At 36.6% G+C, this 17,917-nt stretch overlaps 1 protein-coding gene across 1 annotated transcript in view; it reads left to right on the top strand.

Moving 5' to 3' along the window:
* The window catches only part of LOC306662908 (alpha-2-macroglobulin-like), a 53,626-nt gene that overhangs the window by 17,976 nt on the left and 17,733 nt on the right, over positions 1-17,917 (top strand). Inside the window, exons 16-22 of the mRNA XM_079143139.1 lie at positions 1,250-1,414; positions 1,860-1,956; positions 3,415-3,529; positions 14,627-14,855; positions 15,770-15,896; positions 16,208-16,329; positions 16,722-16,773. Of these exons, the coding sequence (XP_078999265.1) occupies positions 1,250-1,414; positions 1,860-1,956; positions 3,415-3,529; positions 14,627-14,855; positions 15,770-15,896; positions 16,208-16,329; positions 16,722-16,773 (907 nt within the window). The remainder of the gene's footprint in view (positions 1-1,249; positions 1,415-1,859; positions 1,957-3,414; positions 3,530-14,626; positions 14,856-15,769; positions 15,897-16,207; positions 16,330-16,721; positions 16,774-17,917) is intronic.

Raw genomic sequence — 17,917 nt, 5'->3', positions numbered from 1 at the left:
TCTATCAAAATTTTACAAAAGGAAATGTTATATTTTTACTTCCCTAAAATATAAATTTAAAAGGATATACTTCTTGCTTTTTGGTTCTTATAAGTGGGATTTTAATTGAAGCTATTCAATACTTCTAAAGGAAGAATTAAGAACATTGCAAAAGTGGAAACAAGAGTATATATGGAAAAATTAATATTTTGTTTGTATAACAATTTTAAGTTCTCAAAGGTTTTTTTTTTCCTTCTAGCAACTCTTTACTATTAATAACAAAGCAGAAGTTTTTAAGCATTAGTAGGATGCTAGTTCTTCTCTCAATCTGTGACTAGTGTTTTATTAATGAAACACTTTGCTCCTACTACGAAGAAGTCATTCATTGAACACATATTTACGTAACACCTACTGTGTTCAAGAAACTATCCTAAATGCTGGGAGCCTAATGGAGAACTACCAGAACCATTTAAAAAATAGGCCAGGTACAGTGACCAATGCCTGTTATCCCAGCAGCTCGGGAGGCTGAGGCAGGAGGATCACAAGTCCAAAGAAAGCCTCAGCAATTTAACAAGGCCCTAAGCAACTCAGCAAGACCCTGCCTCAAAATAAAAAATAAAAAGGGGCTGGGGATGTGACTCAGTGCTTAAGTGCCCCTGGGTTTAATCCCCAGTACCAAAAAAAAAAAAAAAAAAATATATATATATATATACACATATATATATACATATATATACATATATACACACATACTTATTTATATATGTAATATGTAATATTTATACATATATATGTCTAGTGGGATTTATATTTTTATAGATGAGATAGACAATAATAACATGAATAACATGCTTTGGAGAGAAATGAAGCAGGAAGGGACAAGGGGAAATATTAACAGCCTTTTAAGAAATTTTCTAAGTTCATCACATCACATACTGTGCCAATCTATTTTATTTAAAACTCCTATGAATATAGTGCCATGCATGCACCTATCGGCACTTTTATGTCTGTCTTACTCCTGCCCTTCAAATGAATTTGAAAGTTGTCTTGCTTGAAGGTCTGAAGCATTTTGCTTGTATGAATAATATCTTAGAAAATACTATCCTGTCTTATACAAAGAAAATGCATACAGTACTTACTTGTGTGGCTGTTTAGAAAGTTTGCGCATTAACTTTGTTATATATTCAGTGGTAATTATTCTTGTTCTTTTCTCCTTGTCCTTAAAAAAAATCACAAGTAAGTTAGCCTTGGTGTCCTTTGCATTTATAAGGTTTACAAGCTTCTACCAGTGAAAGACCTCACTGGTTTCCCTGAGAGTTTGAATGAGGAGGAAGATCATGAAGACTGTGTCAATCCCAATAACGTCTATATTAATGGAATTCTGTATTCCCCAATATCAAATACAAATGAAAAAGATATGTACGGCTTCCTACAGGTAAATTTCTGATGTTGCAGATAATCCTTAAGGTTCTTAAAATATCACATATGGAAAAATTATTTACTTTAATGCCTTTTATCATGATTGAGGTTAGTAGAACAGAGACATCAAATGACTTCTTCCAAGGTTAATAATAACAGTAGCTCTGCTAAAAGCAACAGAATCAGGACTAGAACTTTTGGACTCTTAATCAAATTTCCTTTTTTTATTAAAGGTCACTGCTTTGTGATATTTATAAATATCATTTATATAAAATAATTGCTGTTTTGGACAAAATTAAATTATAAGTATACTAATGTTCCTTCTACAAATGTGACCCTTAGAAGTTTAATATTAAGCTACTTGTACTGTTTGTTGAATTCAATGAAGTCTGTGTGTATATGTATATGTATACATATTTTATAATTAATATGTACTGATTAGGTGATCATTTCCTTTGTAGGATATGGGCTTAAGAGTATTCACGAACTCAAAGATTCATAAACCCAAAGTATGTAGACGGGTTGAAAACTATCCAGTCAGACTTTCAGCATTAAAAGGTAAAAAATTAATAATGATTTCTTGCCTAAAATATTAAATAAAAGTATCATTTCTAATATAATATGTGATAAACAACCAAAAAAAAAAAAAAACTTGTGACTCAGATATACTATGGTTCTTGCTCAAGATTACATAACAATGCAAGCTCAAATCTGATTGTCTCCAGTCTCCCACAAATGCAAATCTGGAAGGAATCAAGGAAGACTATGCAAAGTGCTCAAAAACAGGTACAGGTATGTGAAATAAAGGCAGGATTAGCTCTGATTAGGAGTAAGGAAGTCTTTCATGAAAAATCTGCTTCTGATAAATGGAGATGTGTGAGGCTGAAAGAAAGTTTCCAGGCATAAGATCACTGTACAGAAGTAGAAATGTTCACAAGACTATATTCTCATCAGTCAAGTAAAGAAACTCTTCAGCTTCCCCAAAACGTCAGCCAAAATTCATGTGGAAACACATACATCAATGATGTAAGCTATTTCCTTGATAAATCAGATAGTAATCAAGGATTTAGTTGTAGTTTTATATTGTCAAATTATGGTTGAAGATAAGTTTGGTACATACAAAAGAAAGTCAAAAAATCAAAAAAAGTATTCGGTGAGAATCAATTGGCTATGTGGGATTTAAAGATTGCTGTACATTTTATTATTTATAAATTATGTAATCCTTATCAGTAAGATTTATACTAAACTTGTATATGTACAAGTATGTATATATATATATGTGTGTATATATACACACACACATATACTTAAACACATTTTGTGCAAAGAACTGGCTGTTAAACAGGCATGGTGGCTCATGCCTGTAATCCCAGCATCTGGGTAGGCTGCAGGAGGATCGTGTGTTCAAAGACAGCCACAGCAACTTAGCAAGACCTTGTGCCAAAATAAAATAAAAAGAGTGGGGGATGTGGCTTAGTAGTTATGTGCCCCCAGTATGAAAAATAAAACAAAACAAAAAAACTGGCTGTTAAATATTTACCTGTACCTGCACCTAACTCTGATCTGCTAACATACAATGAAATAAAAAGCCTTTTTATCCTGACCCTTTCATACCTATTAACTATTTCTCAAAATCCCATATCTACTAAAATTTTTCTTTGCTCCACAGAGGAACACAACTATGGCAACTTGGCCTCCTGGTCTCCTCCTGCGCCATAGGTCTCCACTTAGCACAATGGGTAGTAGCCTCACAGGACTCCACAGAGTCCTGCTCCAGAAGCAATTCAAGGCTTTCTACCAAGGTCACTGTGTTCTCTGTGATTCTCTTCCTGCTGCTCAGCTTATTCTAATATTTCAGATTTGACTAAAATATCCCCTCAAAGAAATTCCACCTGACTATATAAGTGTCCCCTCCTGGTTCCTCTTTATTTCAGTCCTATTTATTTGGTAGCACTTATTACAATCTCTCATAAACTTTACCTTTACATTTATTGTCTTCTCTCTTACCTACCATAGTACCAGTTGCACTTCAGAGAGGCCAAAGTCAGATGATACACATGTCAGAATCTCACAAAGAGACTATAAGAAAATACTTCCCTGAGACCTGGATCTGGGACTTGGTGGTGGTAGAGTAAGTAACTTCCTTTATCTAGAAGATGCAGCAATATAGATTTCTCACAGTTTTTACTTCTTGGCTAATTCCTCCTTTTTACCATACATATTTTAAACATATAACATGATGTTTTGATATACATATGCATAGTGAGATGATTGCAATAGTCAAGCAAATTAACATATCCATCATCTCTTCTTGTTGCCGTGTGTGTGTGTGTGTGTGTGTGTGTGTGTGTGTGTGTGTGTGTGTGGTAAGAGAACCTAAAATCAATTCTCTTGGTAAATTTCTAGTATATGATACAATGCCTTAACTATGGTCTTCATGCTGCAAATTAGATCTCCCTATTTATTCCTTCTATGTAACTATAAGTTTGTACCCTTTTATCTGCCTCTCCTTACCCACTCCTGCATTAATCACCATTCTATATTCTGTTTATATGTATTCAACTCTTTTTTAAATTCACCATACAGGTGAGATCATACAGTATTTTTCTTTCTATATCTTATTTCATTTAGAATAATGACCTCCATGTCACAAATGATATTATGGCCCTTTTTAAGTCTGAATAATATTTCATTTTATATTTATACCACAATTTCTTTATCCATGCATTCATCAACAGACATCCTGGTTGTTTCCATCTCTCAGCTATTGTAAATACACTGCAACAAACATAGCAGTACATGACCTTTATGAGGTGATGATTTCAATTCCTTGGGTAGATACCCTGAAGAGGAATTTCAATATCATATAGTTGGTGCATGTGCCCAAGTAACCTCCATACTGCTTTCCCTAATGACTATACTAATTTACAGTCCCTCCAATAGTGTACAAAGGTCCCCCTTTTTCTATGTCCTCCCCAACACTTTTTAATCTCTTGTCTTTTTGATAGGTCATCCTAACAGGTGTGAGGTGAAACCTTCTGATGATTTTGATATGCTCTCCCCTGGTATTTAGTGATGTTGAGAACTTTTTCTCTGTCTTTAGTCCATTCTTATGTCTTCTTTGAAAAAATGTCTATCTAATACCTTGCCCAGTTTTTAATCTAATTATTGAGATTTTGCTATTGAGCTGTGTGTTCTTTATATATTTCCAATATTAACCCCTTATCAGATATATGGTCCACACACAATCCATGGACTGCTTTTCCATTTTGTTAACTATTTCCTTTGCTGTGAAGGGCTTTCCAGTGCATATGATCCCATTTGTCTATTTTTGCTTTTGATGATGGTGCTCTCGGTGTCATATTCAAAAAAATCATTGCCCAAACCAATGTCAAGGAGACTTCTATGTTTTTATATGAAGTTTATTGTCACCGCCCACGGCAATTTGTTACCGCCTGCAACAATTGCGCGGGTATTTATCAGAGGTGGACTGGAAACTGAGCTACTTCTATTATCTTTCTCTTTAGTGCACTGCTTTCTTGCTCACTTGTTCCCTAGCTTATAGAGGAAGAAAGGCTTTGAGAGCAGAGAGAGAGAGAGAGAGAGAGAGAGAGAGAGAGAGAGGCTTTGCATAAGAGAGAGACTACACTTTCAGAGATCTATATCTTCTTAAAGTCCTTCATCCTGCAAACTTAAAAGTGCGTGCTCTCAGAGATGCTTCTTCTGTGATCTGCCATTTGCCTTCTGCCATCTATCAGAGGTGCTGCTAATCCTCCATCCAGCGATAGAGGCCTGGCTCATTCCCAAGTTCTGCAATGCTGCTTACCGATGGTGCTTCCTATAGGTGTGTCTTATATATCTAAGGCAGCCAATCAGCTTAGGATTAAGTAGCATTGTTGGAGCATGCGCTACCGTACTAATTAAGAATGAGGAACATCTGTTGACCACTAGCACAAAGGAGACATTAATCAGGCAAAAGTAGATCACGCTGTGTTAACACTAATTATGCGCCACACCTCTTAGCTCAACGCCAGCCGCCATCTTAGGGTTACCCAAACATGTCTTCTGCAGTTTATAGTTCCAGTCTTACGTTCAGATCTTCAATCAATTTTGACATGATTTTCTGTGTATGGTCAAATAAAGATCCAGTTGCACTCTTTGTATGCACTCACCAGTTTTCCCAGTATGATTTATTTTTTTAATTCATTTTTATTGTAAACAAATGGGATACATCTTGTTTCTCTGTTTGTACATGAAGTAGAGGCATACCATTTGTGTAATCATACATGTACCTAGGGTAATAGTTTTTGATTCATTCTGTTATTTTTTTCTCCCCCCCCACCCTACCCACCCCTCTTATCACTCTATAGAGTCCCTCCTTCCTCCATTCTTGCCCCCTTCACACCCACTATATGTGTCATCATCCGCTTATCAGTGAGATCATTCATCCTTTGGTTTTTTGAGATTGGCTTATCTCACTTAGCATGATACTCTCCCAACTGCATCCATTTGCCTACAAATACCATAATTTTATTATTCTTTACGGCTGAGTAATATTCCATTGTATATATATACCACAGTTTCTTTATCTCTTCATCAATTGAAGGACATCTAGGTTGGTTCCACAATCTGGCTATTGTGAATTGAGCAGCTATGACCATTGTTGTGGCTTTATCTCTGTAGTATGCTGATTTTAAGTCTTTTGGGTATAGAATGAGGAGTGGGATAGCTGGGTCAAATGGTGGTTCCATTCCAAGTTTTCTAAGGTATCTCCACACTGCTTTCCAGAGTGCTGCACTAATTTGCAGCCCCACCAGCAATGTATGAGTGTACCTTTTTCCCCACATCCTCGCCAACACCTGTTGTTGCTTGTATTCTTGATAATCACCATGCTAATGGGGGTGAGATGGAATCCTAGGGTAGATTTGATTTGCATTTCTCTTATTACTAAAGATGGTAAACATTTTTTCATATGTTGGTTGATTGCTTGTAGATCTTCTGTGAATTGTCTGTTCATATCCTTAGCCCACTTTTTGGTTGGATTATTTGTATTCTTGATGTAGAGTTTTTTGAGTTCTTTATATATTCTGGAAATTATTGCTCTATCTGAAGTATGAGTGGCAAAGATTTTCTCCCATTCTGTAGGCTCTCCCTTCACAATACTGATAGTTTCCTTTGTTGAGAGAAAGATTTTTAGTTTGAATCTATCCCAGTTATTGATTCTTGCTTTTATTTCTTGTGCTATGGGAGTCCTGTTAAAGAAGTCTGAACCTAAGGAAGATTTGGACCTACTTTTTCTTCTATAAGATGCAGGGTCTGTGGTCTGATTTCAAGGTCCTTGATCCATTGTGAGTTTTGTGCAGGGTGAGAGATAGGGGTTTAATTTCACTATGTTGCATATGGATTTCCAGTTTTCCCAGCACCATTTGTTGAAGAGGCTATCTTTTCTCCATTGCATATTTTTGGCACCTTTGTTTGGTATGAGAAAATTGTATTTATTTGGGTTTGTGTCCATGTCCTCTATTCTGTACCATTGATCTACCTGTCTATTTTGGTGCCACTATCATGCCATTTTTGTTACTATTGCTTTGTAGTAGAGTTGAAGATCTGGTACTGTGGTACTCCCTGCTTCACTCTTACTACTAAGGATTGCTTTAGCTATTCTGGGTTTCTTCTTCTTCCAGATGAATTTCATAATTGCTTGATCTATTTCTGTAAGGTATGTCATTGGGATTTTAATTGGAATTGCATTGAATCTGTATAGCACTTTAGGTAGTATGGCCATTTTGACAATATTAGTTCTGCCTATCAAAGAACATGGGAGATCTTTCCATCTTCTAAGGTTTTCTTTAATTTCTTTCTTTAGTGTTCTGTAGTTCTCATTGTAGAGGTCTTTCACCTCTTTGGTTAGATTGATTCCCAAGTATTTTATTTTTTTCAAAGCTATTGTGAATGGGGTAGTTTTCCTAACTTCTCTTTCTGAAGATTCATCACTTATGTATAAAAATGCATTGGATTTATGATCATTAATCTTATATCCTGCTACTTTACTGAATTCACTTATGAGTTCTAAAAGTTTTCTGGTGGAATTTCCTGGTTTGTCTAAATATATAATCATGTCATCAGCAAATAGGGATAGTTTGAGTTCTTTTTTTCCTATTCGTATCCCTTTAATTTCCTTGGTCTGTCCAATTGCTCTGGCTAGAGTTTTGAGGACAATGTTGAATAGAAGTGGCGAAAGAGGGCATCCCTGCCTTGTTCCAGTTTTTAGGGGGAATGCTTTCAGTTTTTCACCATTTAGAATGATATTAGCCATTGGCTTAGCATAGATGGCCTTTACAATCTTAAGGAATGTTCCCACTATCCCTATTTTTTCCAGTGTTTTGAGCATGAAGGGATGCTGTATTTTATCAAACGCTTTTTCTGCATCTATTGAAATAATCTTAACTTTTAGTCTGTTGATATGCTGAATTACATTTATTGATTTCCAGATGTTGAACCAACCTTGCATCCCTGGGATAAAACCCACTTGATCGTGGTGCACTATCATTTTAATATATTTTTGTACGCAATTTGCTAAGATTTCGTTGAGAATTTTTGCATCAATGTTCATTAAGGACATTGGTCTGAAATTTTCTTTCCTCGATGTGTCTGGTTTAGGTATCAGGGTGATATTGGCTTCATAGAATGAGTTTGGGAGGGTTCCCTCCTCTTCTATTTCATGAAATACTTTGAGAAGTATTGGAATGAGCTCTTCTTTAAAGGTTTTGTAGAACTCGGCTGAGAACCCATCTGGTCCTGGACTTTTCTTTGTTGGTAGGCTTTTGATGACTTCTTCTATTTCAGTACTTGAAATTGGTCTATTTAAATTGTGTATGTCCTCCTCATTCAGTTTAGGCAATTCATATGTCTCTAGAAACCTGTTGATGTCTTCAAGGTTTTCTGTTTTGTTGGAGTATAGATTTTCAAAATAGCTTCTAATTATGTTTTGTATTTCACTCGTGACTGTTGTGATATTTCCTTGTTCATTCCGAATTTTAGTAATTTGAGTTTTCTCCCTCTTTCTCTTTGTTAGTGTGGCTAAGGGTTTACCAATTTTGTTTATTTTTTCAAAGAACCAACTATTTATTTTGTCGGATTTTTCGATTGTTTCTTTTGTTTCAATTTCGTTGATTTCAGCTCTGATTTTAACTATTTCCTGTCTTCTACTACTTTTGGTGTTGCTCTGTTCTTCTTTTTCTAGGACTTTGAGCTGTAGTGTTAGGTCGTTTATTTGTTGATTTTTCCTTCTTTTATTGAATGCACTCCATGAAATAAATTTTCCTCTAAGTACTGCTTTCATAGTGTCCCAGAGATTTTGATATGTTGTTTCTTTGTTCTCATTTACCTCTAAGAATTTTTAATTTCCTTCCTAATATCTTCTGCTATCCATTCATCATACAATAGCATATTATTTAATCTCCAGATGTTGGAGTAGTTTCTGTTTTTTACTCTGTCATTTATTTCTAATTTAATCCATTATGATCTGATAGAATACATGGTAGTATCTCTATCTTCTTGTATTTGTTAACAGTAGTTTTGTGACATAATATATGGTCTATTTTAGAGAAGGATCCATGTGCTGCTGAGAAGAAAGTGTATTCGCTCTTCATTGGATGGTATATTCTGTAAATATCCATTAAGTGTAAATTATTGATTATGTTTTTGAGATCCATGGTTTCTTCATTCAATTTTTGTTTGGAGGATCTGTCCAGAGGTGAGAGTAGTGTGTTAAAATCACCTAGTATATTGTATTGTGGTCTATTTGATTTCTGGCATTGAGAATGATTTGTTTGACGTATATGGTTGAGCCAGTGTTTGGGGCATAGATATTTATGATTGTTATGTCTTGCTGATTTATGCTTCCCTTAAGCAGTATGAAATGTCCTTCTTTATCCCTTCTGACCAACTTTGGCTTGAAGTCCACATTATCTGATATGAGGATGGATACTCCAGCTTTTTTGCTGAGTCCATGTGCATGGTATGTTTTCCCCCATCCTTTCACCTTTAGTCTGTGGGTATCTCTTTCTATGAGATGAGTCTCTTGCAGGCAGCAAATTGTTGGAACTTTCTTTTTAATCCAATCTGCCAGTCTATGTCTTTTGATTGATGAATTCAGGCCATTAACATTCAGGGTTATTATTGTGATATGATTTGTATTCCCAGTCATTTGACTCATGTTTGTTTTTTGACATGATTTGGTTTCTCCTTTATTTGGCTATTCCTTTAGGCTAATTCCTCCCGTTGCTGATTTGCAGCATTGTTTTTCATCTCTTCCTCATGGAATATTTTGCTGAGAATGTTCTGTAATGCTGGCTTTCTTTTTGTAAATTCTTTTAGCTTTTGTTTATCATGGATGGATTTTATTTTGTCGTCATATCTGAAGGTAAGTTTTGCTGGGTATAAGATTCTTGGTTGGCATCCGTTTTCTTTCAGGGCTTGAAAAATGTTGTTCCAGGCCCTTCTAGCTTTTAGGGTCTGGATTGAAAAATCTGCTGATATCCGTATGGTTTCCCCCAAATGTAATTTGATTCTTTTCTTTCACAGCCTTTAAAATTCTGTCTTTATTTTGTATGTTAAGTATTTTCATTATAATCTGCCTTGGTGTGGGTCTGTTGTAATTTTGTGTATTTGGAGTCCTATAAGCCTCTTGTACTTGATTTTCCATTTCATTCTTCAGATTTGGGAAATTTTCTGATATTATTTCATTGAATAGATTGTTTATTCCTTTGGTTTGTTTCTCTAAGCCTTCCTCAATCCCGACAATTCTTAAATTTGGCCTTTTCACGATATCCCATAGTTCTTATAGATTCTGTTCATGATTTATTACCATCTTCTCTGTTTGGTCAACTTTGTTTTCAAGTTTAAATATTTTGTCTTCGATATCTGAGTTCTGTCTTCCAGGTGTTCTATCCTATTGTTATGCTTTCTATGGAGTTTTTAATTTGGTTTATTGTTTCCTTCATTTCAAGGATTTCTGGTTTTTGTTTTTTTTTTTTTTTTTCAGTATCTCTAACTCTTTATTGAAATGATCTTTTGCTTCCTGTATTTGCTCTTTTAACTGTTGATTTGTGTGATCATTCAATGCCTGCATTTGCCCTTTCTTCTCATCCTTTAATCCCTGCATTTGCTCTTCATCTCCTCGTTTGTTTCCCTGATCATTTTGATTATGTACACTCTGAACTCCCTTTCTGACATTTCTTCTTCCATGCTGTCATTGGATTTTATTACTATACCATCTAGGTTTGTTTGGGACATTTTCTTCCCTTGTTTTCTCATATTGTTCAGGTATCTACTCCTCTAATAGTGAAACTCTGGGAAATTACAGATTTCCTCTATTGACTAATATTGTCTCCATAGATTTCCAGTAAGTCACCTCTTAGCCTTCAGTAGCCTGAAGTCTTGGAGGAACTTGATAATGTGGTGCTACACTAGGAAGCTAGCTTTCTAGGGGTGGTGGCCTTCAGGTGGGGTATATTCTCCGGTGGCTCTGAGTTGGTCCTGAGTCTCTCAGTACCTCCTCTTCTTGGCTCCTGGGTCTTGTCAAAGGGCTTCTAGCCTCCTGTAGGTGTCTCAGGAAGGGAGTCGCCCTTCCAATGATGATGGCCACCCCCTCAGGAGTAATTCAAAATGCCTGCACCAGCCTCTGGCTAACTCCGTGGTGGCAACAAACCTCGGCATGGGAGTCAGCCGGGTTGTTCAGTGATGGCATCTGTCTTTGGTCTGGTGTTGGGCGGGTTGACTACCTGCCGTCCAGTTCTGCGAGGCAGGCAGGTTGGGTGCCCGCCTGCTACCTCTGTGATGCAAGTAGCCTGACTCGCCCACCAGTTCACTCCGCGACTGCGACCAACCAGTGATGGCACTGAGCTAGGTGCAGGGGTCAGGTGGCGTCACTCAGTTATGAAGTCTGTCCTTGGCCTGCTGGCTGGGCAGGATAGCTGCCCGCCTTCTACCTCGGCGATGCAGGCAGCCATCCCAGTGTCACTTATTAACAAGACTTTCCTCTTCAATTGTTTCTTCCTAGGGCCTATTGAAAATCAGTTGATTATATATGCTTGAGTTTATTTATGTTTCATTATTCTATACATATTATTCTATTCCAATATCATACTATTGTTATTATTATGACTTTGTCCTATAGTTTGAAATCAGGAAGTGTGTTTCCTCCAACTTTTTTTCTTTTTTTAGGACAATTATTTTTACATATTTATGGAGTACAGTATGATGATTTGATGTATGTATACAATGTGTGATGATCAAATCACAATAGTATTTATACCTCCTCAGATATTTATCCTTTCTATGTGTTGGCAAACTTTGGACTATCCTAATTTTTTTGAAACCTATCATGTTCTGTTGTTGACTACAATTATATTATTGTGCTGTAGAATACTAGAACTAATTCCTTTGGTGCCCATTTTCTAACCTCTACCTATCATCTCTACCCTCTATCGTTTCTAGTCTCTAGAGACCATTATTTTACTTTTTTTCCAATAAAATCAACTTTTTATATTTCACATGAGTGAGATCATTTTATGCCTGGCTTCTTTCACTGAACACAGTGCTCTCCAGTCCCACCCAGGTTATCACCAACTATTTTCTTTTTTTATTTCTTAATATTTGTGTATCTGTGTCTGTGTGTGTGTGTGTGTGTGTGTGTCACTTTTTCTATGTTAGAATTGTTTTGGCTGTTCAAGATCTTTTGCAGTTCCATACAAATCTTAGATTTACTTTTCTATTTCTATGAAAAATGCAATTGTAATTTTGATAAAGATTATATTGACCCTATGTCCCTTTGGGTAGTATTGTCCCTCAATAGGGGTCCAAGGAAGTCTTTCCAAGTGGAGTGGAAGTGCCACACAACCAGAAGGGATTCTTGATTTACACCACTAAAAACAATTTCAGGACATGTCAAAAGCAAGATACATTCAAAGATTTATTAAAAGACTACACTTCTTTCTGGCCAGCAAGGTTTCTGCTGGAAATCCTAATAGTCTTATAGAGGGTCCCTTGCATGTAACATGTGAAATTTTCTTGCTTCTTTCAAAAATCTTTTTATCCTAAATTTTGTCAATTTTTGTAATGTGTATCAGTGTGGGTCCCTGGGTTCATCTTGTTTGGTGTTATTTAGATTTCTTGTATCTAGTTTTCTATTTCCTTCTTTAAATAATGTTCTGTCACTTTCTCATTTCTTCTCCTGAGGTTCCAGTAATACTAGAATATTGTTCTTCTTGATGGTGCCCCATAGCTCCCTTAAGCTATCTTTTCATCGTCTTTTTATTTTTTTGCTCCTCAGATCAAATGATTCACAAGACCTGACTTCAATTTTGCTAGTCTTTTTTTTTCATTTGATGCAGTTTGCTATTGAATCCCTCTAGTTCCTTTTTAAGTTCGGTTACTATATTCTTCAGATCTATGATTTCTACTTAGTAGTTTTTAAATTTTTTCTTTGTTGGAATTCTTACTTTGTTCATGTATTTATCTTCCAATCTCAGTGAATAGCTTTATGACTATTCTCTAGAATTCTCTGTTAAGTATATCATCTGTCTTCATTTCATTAAAGTCACTTTCTGAGGAATCATCTTTTTCTTTTGTTTGAAACACCTTTTCCTGGTTTTTTCTCTTTTCTTTGACCCTCTATATTGGTTTCTCTGTATTAGAAAAAGCAACACATACCCACTTTTGTCAGACTGGCCTCATGTAGCAGAAGTACCTCACCAATAAGCCCAACCAGATATTCTAGGTGTCTCTTAAATGTTTGTGCTTATCCATATTGTCTTGTTCTTAGTGATCCCAAAGGAAATTAAAGTATAACAAAGTTTGTTAGTGTCTTGAGATTGGCAAGATCCACTCTACTCAAAGCTGGGAAGAGGAACTGTAACAAATGCCTCTTTTCTTTTTCATTCTACACATACATTCAATTTAATGCTTTGTTCTTTATTTTTTGTTCCCTGAGACAGGCAAGTTAGCTGGACACTTAGCTCTATAACAGGAGCCAACCAGCCAGGAGGAGGAATTATTGGAAGGAACCACATACTCACTCATGTTCCTAGAGACTGACTGATTGCCTGATCCTTCAGTTCCTAAATGCAAGCTAACTGAAGGCCTGATCCACAGGCAACAGCTGGGAAAGTTGGGACATAAATATGTAGCCAAACCTTCTCCAGAGAAAAACTGGGAGCTGAAAAGTTTTTACCTGTTCTCTTTTCATGGAGCCCTGGGAGAGGGCTGCTAAAAGTGCTCACATATCCATGTAAAACCACCTTTCTGTTCTCTGTGGTTTCAGTGTACTTGAGAATGAAAGCACCATCCAATCCTAGAGATAGATGATTTAGGAGCTGTAAAAGTTGATGTGCTTGACGTGTTGACCAGTTTCTTCCAGGAAGAAGTTGGAGACCTGGTTTTATTACTAAAGCAAGCCATGAGTGGATGGGAAGTGCCTACACTCTAATTCTGGACTCCAGAAGTCCACTGTTTACCTGTCCCTTCTGCTCCCAGATGAGGCCAGTTAGAAACCCAACCCTCAGGGAGTAACTGAGAAAATATGTAGACAGACCCTTTTCAGGGAGAACTAGGAAACTTTTAGCTAACTTTTCAATATCCAAATACTTCTAAGCTTATTGCTCTTTTTAGGAGAGGTTTAACATAAATACTTACGTTATGAAATGTCACTAATATAATTCAATCAAAACTAAGAAATTCTACACAAATTTAATTCTAGGATTTACAGAAAAAGGGGAATGGTTCTAAATATAACCAAGCACTGCTTGGATTAACAACTATGAGATCCTTTAGTGGTCAGCAATCTTAGGTTAAGCACAAAATCAGGCAAAATGCGCAATAGTAGTAGAAATAAAAATGATAAATCTGCCCATGCTGAACCTGCATTTTATAGAAAAGAATTTAAGGATAATCTCAAATTACATATTTAGTCTATAACTATATTTCTATAAAAAGTATACTACAACAATATATCTATAGGAGGTTCTGATAGAGACTAGCATTAAAAACAGATTTGGAAGAAAAGCCTAATATTTTTCAAAGTCTGGTCTGAATTATGCTCTTCATTATTGGTATTTCTATTAAGTGCATTCAAATTGTGACAAAAGAATCATTTATAATACCTCTCTTCCTAGGATGGATTTATTTAATCACTTACTTTCTGTTCTTCACATTACCTTCCTCCCAGCTCATCAGGTGTGGCTGAAGTAGGAGGAACCATCCCTGACACCATCACGGAGTGGAAAGCAGGGGCCCTCTGCCTGTCCAATGACACCGGGCTTGGTCTCTCTCCCACGGCCTCCCTCCGGGTCTTCCAGCCCTTCTTCGTGGAACTCACAATGCCCTACTCTGTGGTCCGTGGAGAGGCCTTCACACTCAAGGCCACTGTGTTGAACTACCTTCCCAAATGCATCCAGGTAAGGAAAATAAGTGTGAATTGGAAGGGTGGATAGAACAAAAGACTCCTTTACTCAAAGTTCACAGCACTAAGAATAATCCATGATGCATCCGGGTAAAGTTCTCTTTCCTAAAATGATTACAAGGCAACAGTCAAGTAAATTAAGAATTGCATTTCTAGGAATACTGACAAACTCTTTTATATAAGATGGGATCAACAGAGTGTGAATACCATCACAGAGACATTCATTTCTTATATATATTGTAAGTTGCTGATATCTCTAAGTACTGAATTGTAAAAACAAGTTTCTAGCCCTTATCATAACACTTTAAAGTTAGATAGTTTGGGCAATACAATGATTTTTGAGGTGGGCTGAAGTGGTTGAGTACTTGCCAACCATGTACAAAGTTCTGGATTCTGTCTCCAGCACTGGGAGAATAAAAAAGATTTCTGACAGGGACAACAAATATCAGTGCTCTTCCTGCTCGTGTCAGATCTTCCAAGATTCAACTTCTACATTCTTATATAGTTAACTTTATTCATTATGTTCAATCTCATTTTAAAAGTTGTTTGTGAACATATTACCTCTGCTGAAACCATAGCTATTTATAGACTTGTAAACTCTGCAGGGAGAACTGAGAAAATGACCAAGCTTCCAGGTCTCAGAAGCAGAGCTTACACAGGCAGGTAGCCAGCATTACCTTTCCTTGCCTCTGGTCCCACCACCTGGAAGAGAGGGCTACTCCCAGAGTTCTAAGACCCACCAGGATTATTAAGTTGACTCAAGTTTTAGTTACTCAGTTTTCACTGATATAATCTTTAAGGCTAGGCTAGGCACCCCAACACCTAATCATTCCCTCAGTATCCTTTATTTCAATCCCATTATCCTTCTGGTCCTACCTCTAAACCCTTTTGTCTGTTGTGTGGTTTCAGGTCTACATACAGCTGGAAGCCTCCCCCACATTCCTAGCTGTCCCAGTGGAGAAGGAACAAAAGTCTCACTGCATCTGTGCGAATGGGCGGCAAACTGTGTCCTGGGCAGTAACCCCAAAGTCATTAGGTGAGAAACAGACTCCTAGAGTCTACAATTCTCTACTCAGGGCTGTGTGCCTCAGTGTTACTTCCCTCGGGCCAAGACCTCCAGGTGGTAGGCGGTCTGTAATTCTACGATGCCTAGAAGGATATCCTCACTTCCTCACCTCCATCTCCACCTTAGATTCTCAGCATCAGTAGCCTCTAGGTTATGTTGCTCTACTTCTTCTCTTATATTTTTATGAAATATAAGACTACAGAGCATTAACCATTTATAAATTTTGAAGTCAGAGGCACAGAAGAAAGGAAAGATGGTACTTATCTCTACTTTTTTTTTAGGAAATGTGAACTTCACTGTGAGTGCAGAAGCGCTGGCATCTCAGGAGCTCTGTGGGAGTGAAGGGGCTGTGGTCCCTGAATATGGAAAGAAAGACACAATCATCAAGCTTCTGCTGGTTGAAGTAAGCGAACCTGTCCATTTAATAGGTTATACAAAAATAGCACTGAATCAGGTTAGGGTTCCAACTTTTAGGGAAGAAGAGATGGATAATATATAGTCCATAATAACATTCATACCATACATATTTGGATATAATTAATAATTATTATTATTTAACATTTGTCTTCTCTATCCTTATCTACTTATCATCCCCATCTCTGTCTGTCTCCATTTCTCTAGTGACATTTTTCTGTATTTTTCCCTCGTATTGTCATCCTTCATAGTGCTTATATTTAATTTGATAATATAGTGCAGTTCGAATCCTTCTCTTTACTCTTTAGTGTTCTCTATCAGTACACATGCCCTGAGAGTCTGTTTATGCTTACCCCTAACTTTTCTTTCTTCTCCCTAAAGCCTGAAGGACTAGAGAAGGAAGCAACGTTCAACTCCCTCCTTTGTCCTTCAGGTAAGAGTCAACCATTGTGATTAAAATAGCACTAAATAAAGCTTGTAGAACATTTGAGGTCCAGAGAATTTTTTTATATTTTGTCCCTTTCACTGTGAGGTAAGACCTGCTACCAACATATGTGATAAATTAGGAGAAAACTGCTCTTTAGGAAGCCAAATACTTTCAGGAGGGTGTCTATCCCAAGCATTATGAGACTATACCTCTTGGCAGCACAATGTCTTTCCTGTCAGTAAATGCTGTGAGCACAGGTAGAAAATGGGTAGAATAAAATGAATATTGTCCAAGAGGATACTGCCTTGAATAATTAGTAATACAACATAGGGATAGCTGAATTCAGGTCACACTGACACTGAATTTTACATAGCCAGCCAGATTCAATAATGAGACTGTGCTATTTCTCAAAGAAAAAGTTGCCATGGCCTTTACCATTATCATGTTTATTTGATGCCAATTCAGTACCTAAGGCCTTGTCAGTCATTTGAGAAAAATTAAAGAAGTTTACAACAGAATGTATCACTTCATCTTACCAGAAAATTTTCAAGTCCAAACAAAAAAATTTACAGAAATTTACTTCACTAAGAAATTTTCAACTCAACATATCCTCACCCCAAACCAATGTCTAATCAGTATCATACATAGGTCTTTTGTCTTCTCTCTCCCCCTACTAATTTCTGTTTACTATGTTTGTATATTGCCAAGATTTAATATATACAACGTATCCTTAAACACATAATTTAGCTGGGCATGGTGCCACATGCCTATAATCCAAGTGTCAGGGGAGGCCGAGGCAGGAGGATAGGGAGTTCAAAGTCAGTCTCAGCAACAGTGAGGTGCTAAGCAACTCAGTGAGACCTTGTCGCTAAATAAAATACAAAAAAGGACTGATGATGTGGCTCAGTGGTTGAGTGCCCCTGGGTTCAATCCCTGGTAACCAAACAAAATCAAAAAACAAACATAATTTATTGATTGTGTAGGCTTATTTCTACATTTAAGTAAATTAAGTTTAATTATCTAAATAATTTTATAAAAGTGCATTCTGTTTGGTTTTTCAACCATTCGATGTTAGTTTTTTCTACTATTGTCTAGTAAAAAAAATAATAATTCAAATAACATCCTAGATATATACAAGTGTATCTAATGT

The sequence above is a fragment of the Sciurus vulgaris genome (assembly GCF_902686455.1).
Source record: "Sciurus vulgaris genome assembly, chromosome: 5".
In the NCBI taxonomy this organism is placed as follows: Eukaryota; Metazoa; Chordata; class Mammalia; order Rodentia; family Sciuridae; genus Sciurus; species Sciurus vulgaris.
The sequence above is the reverse complement of the archived record's forward strand: the minus strand, read 5'-3'. Positions and strand labels throughout refer to the sequence as shown.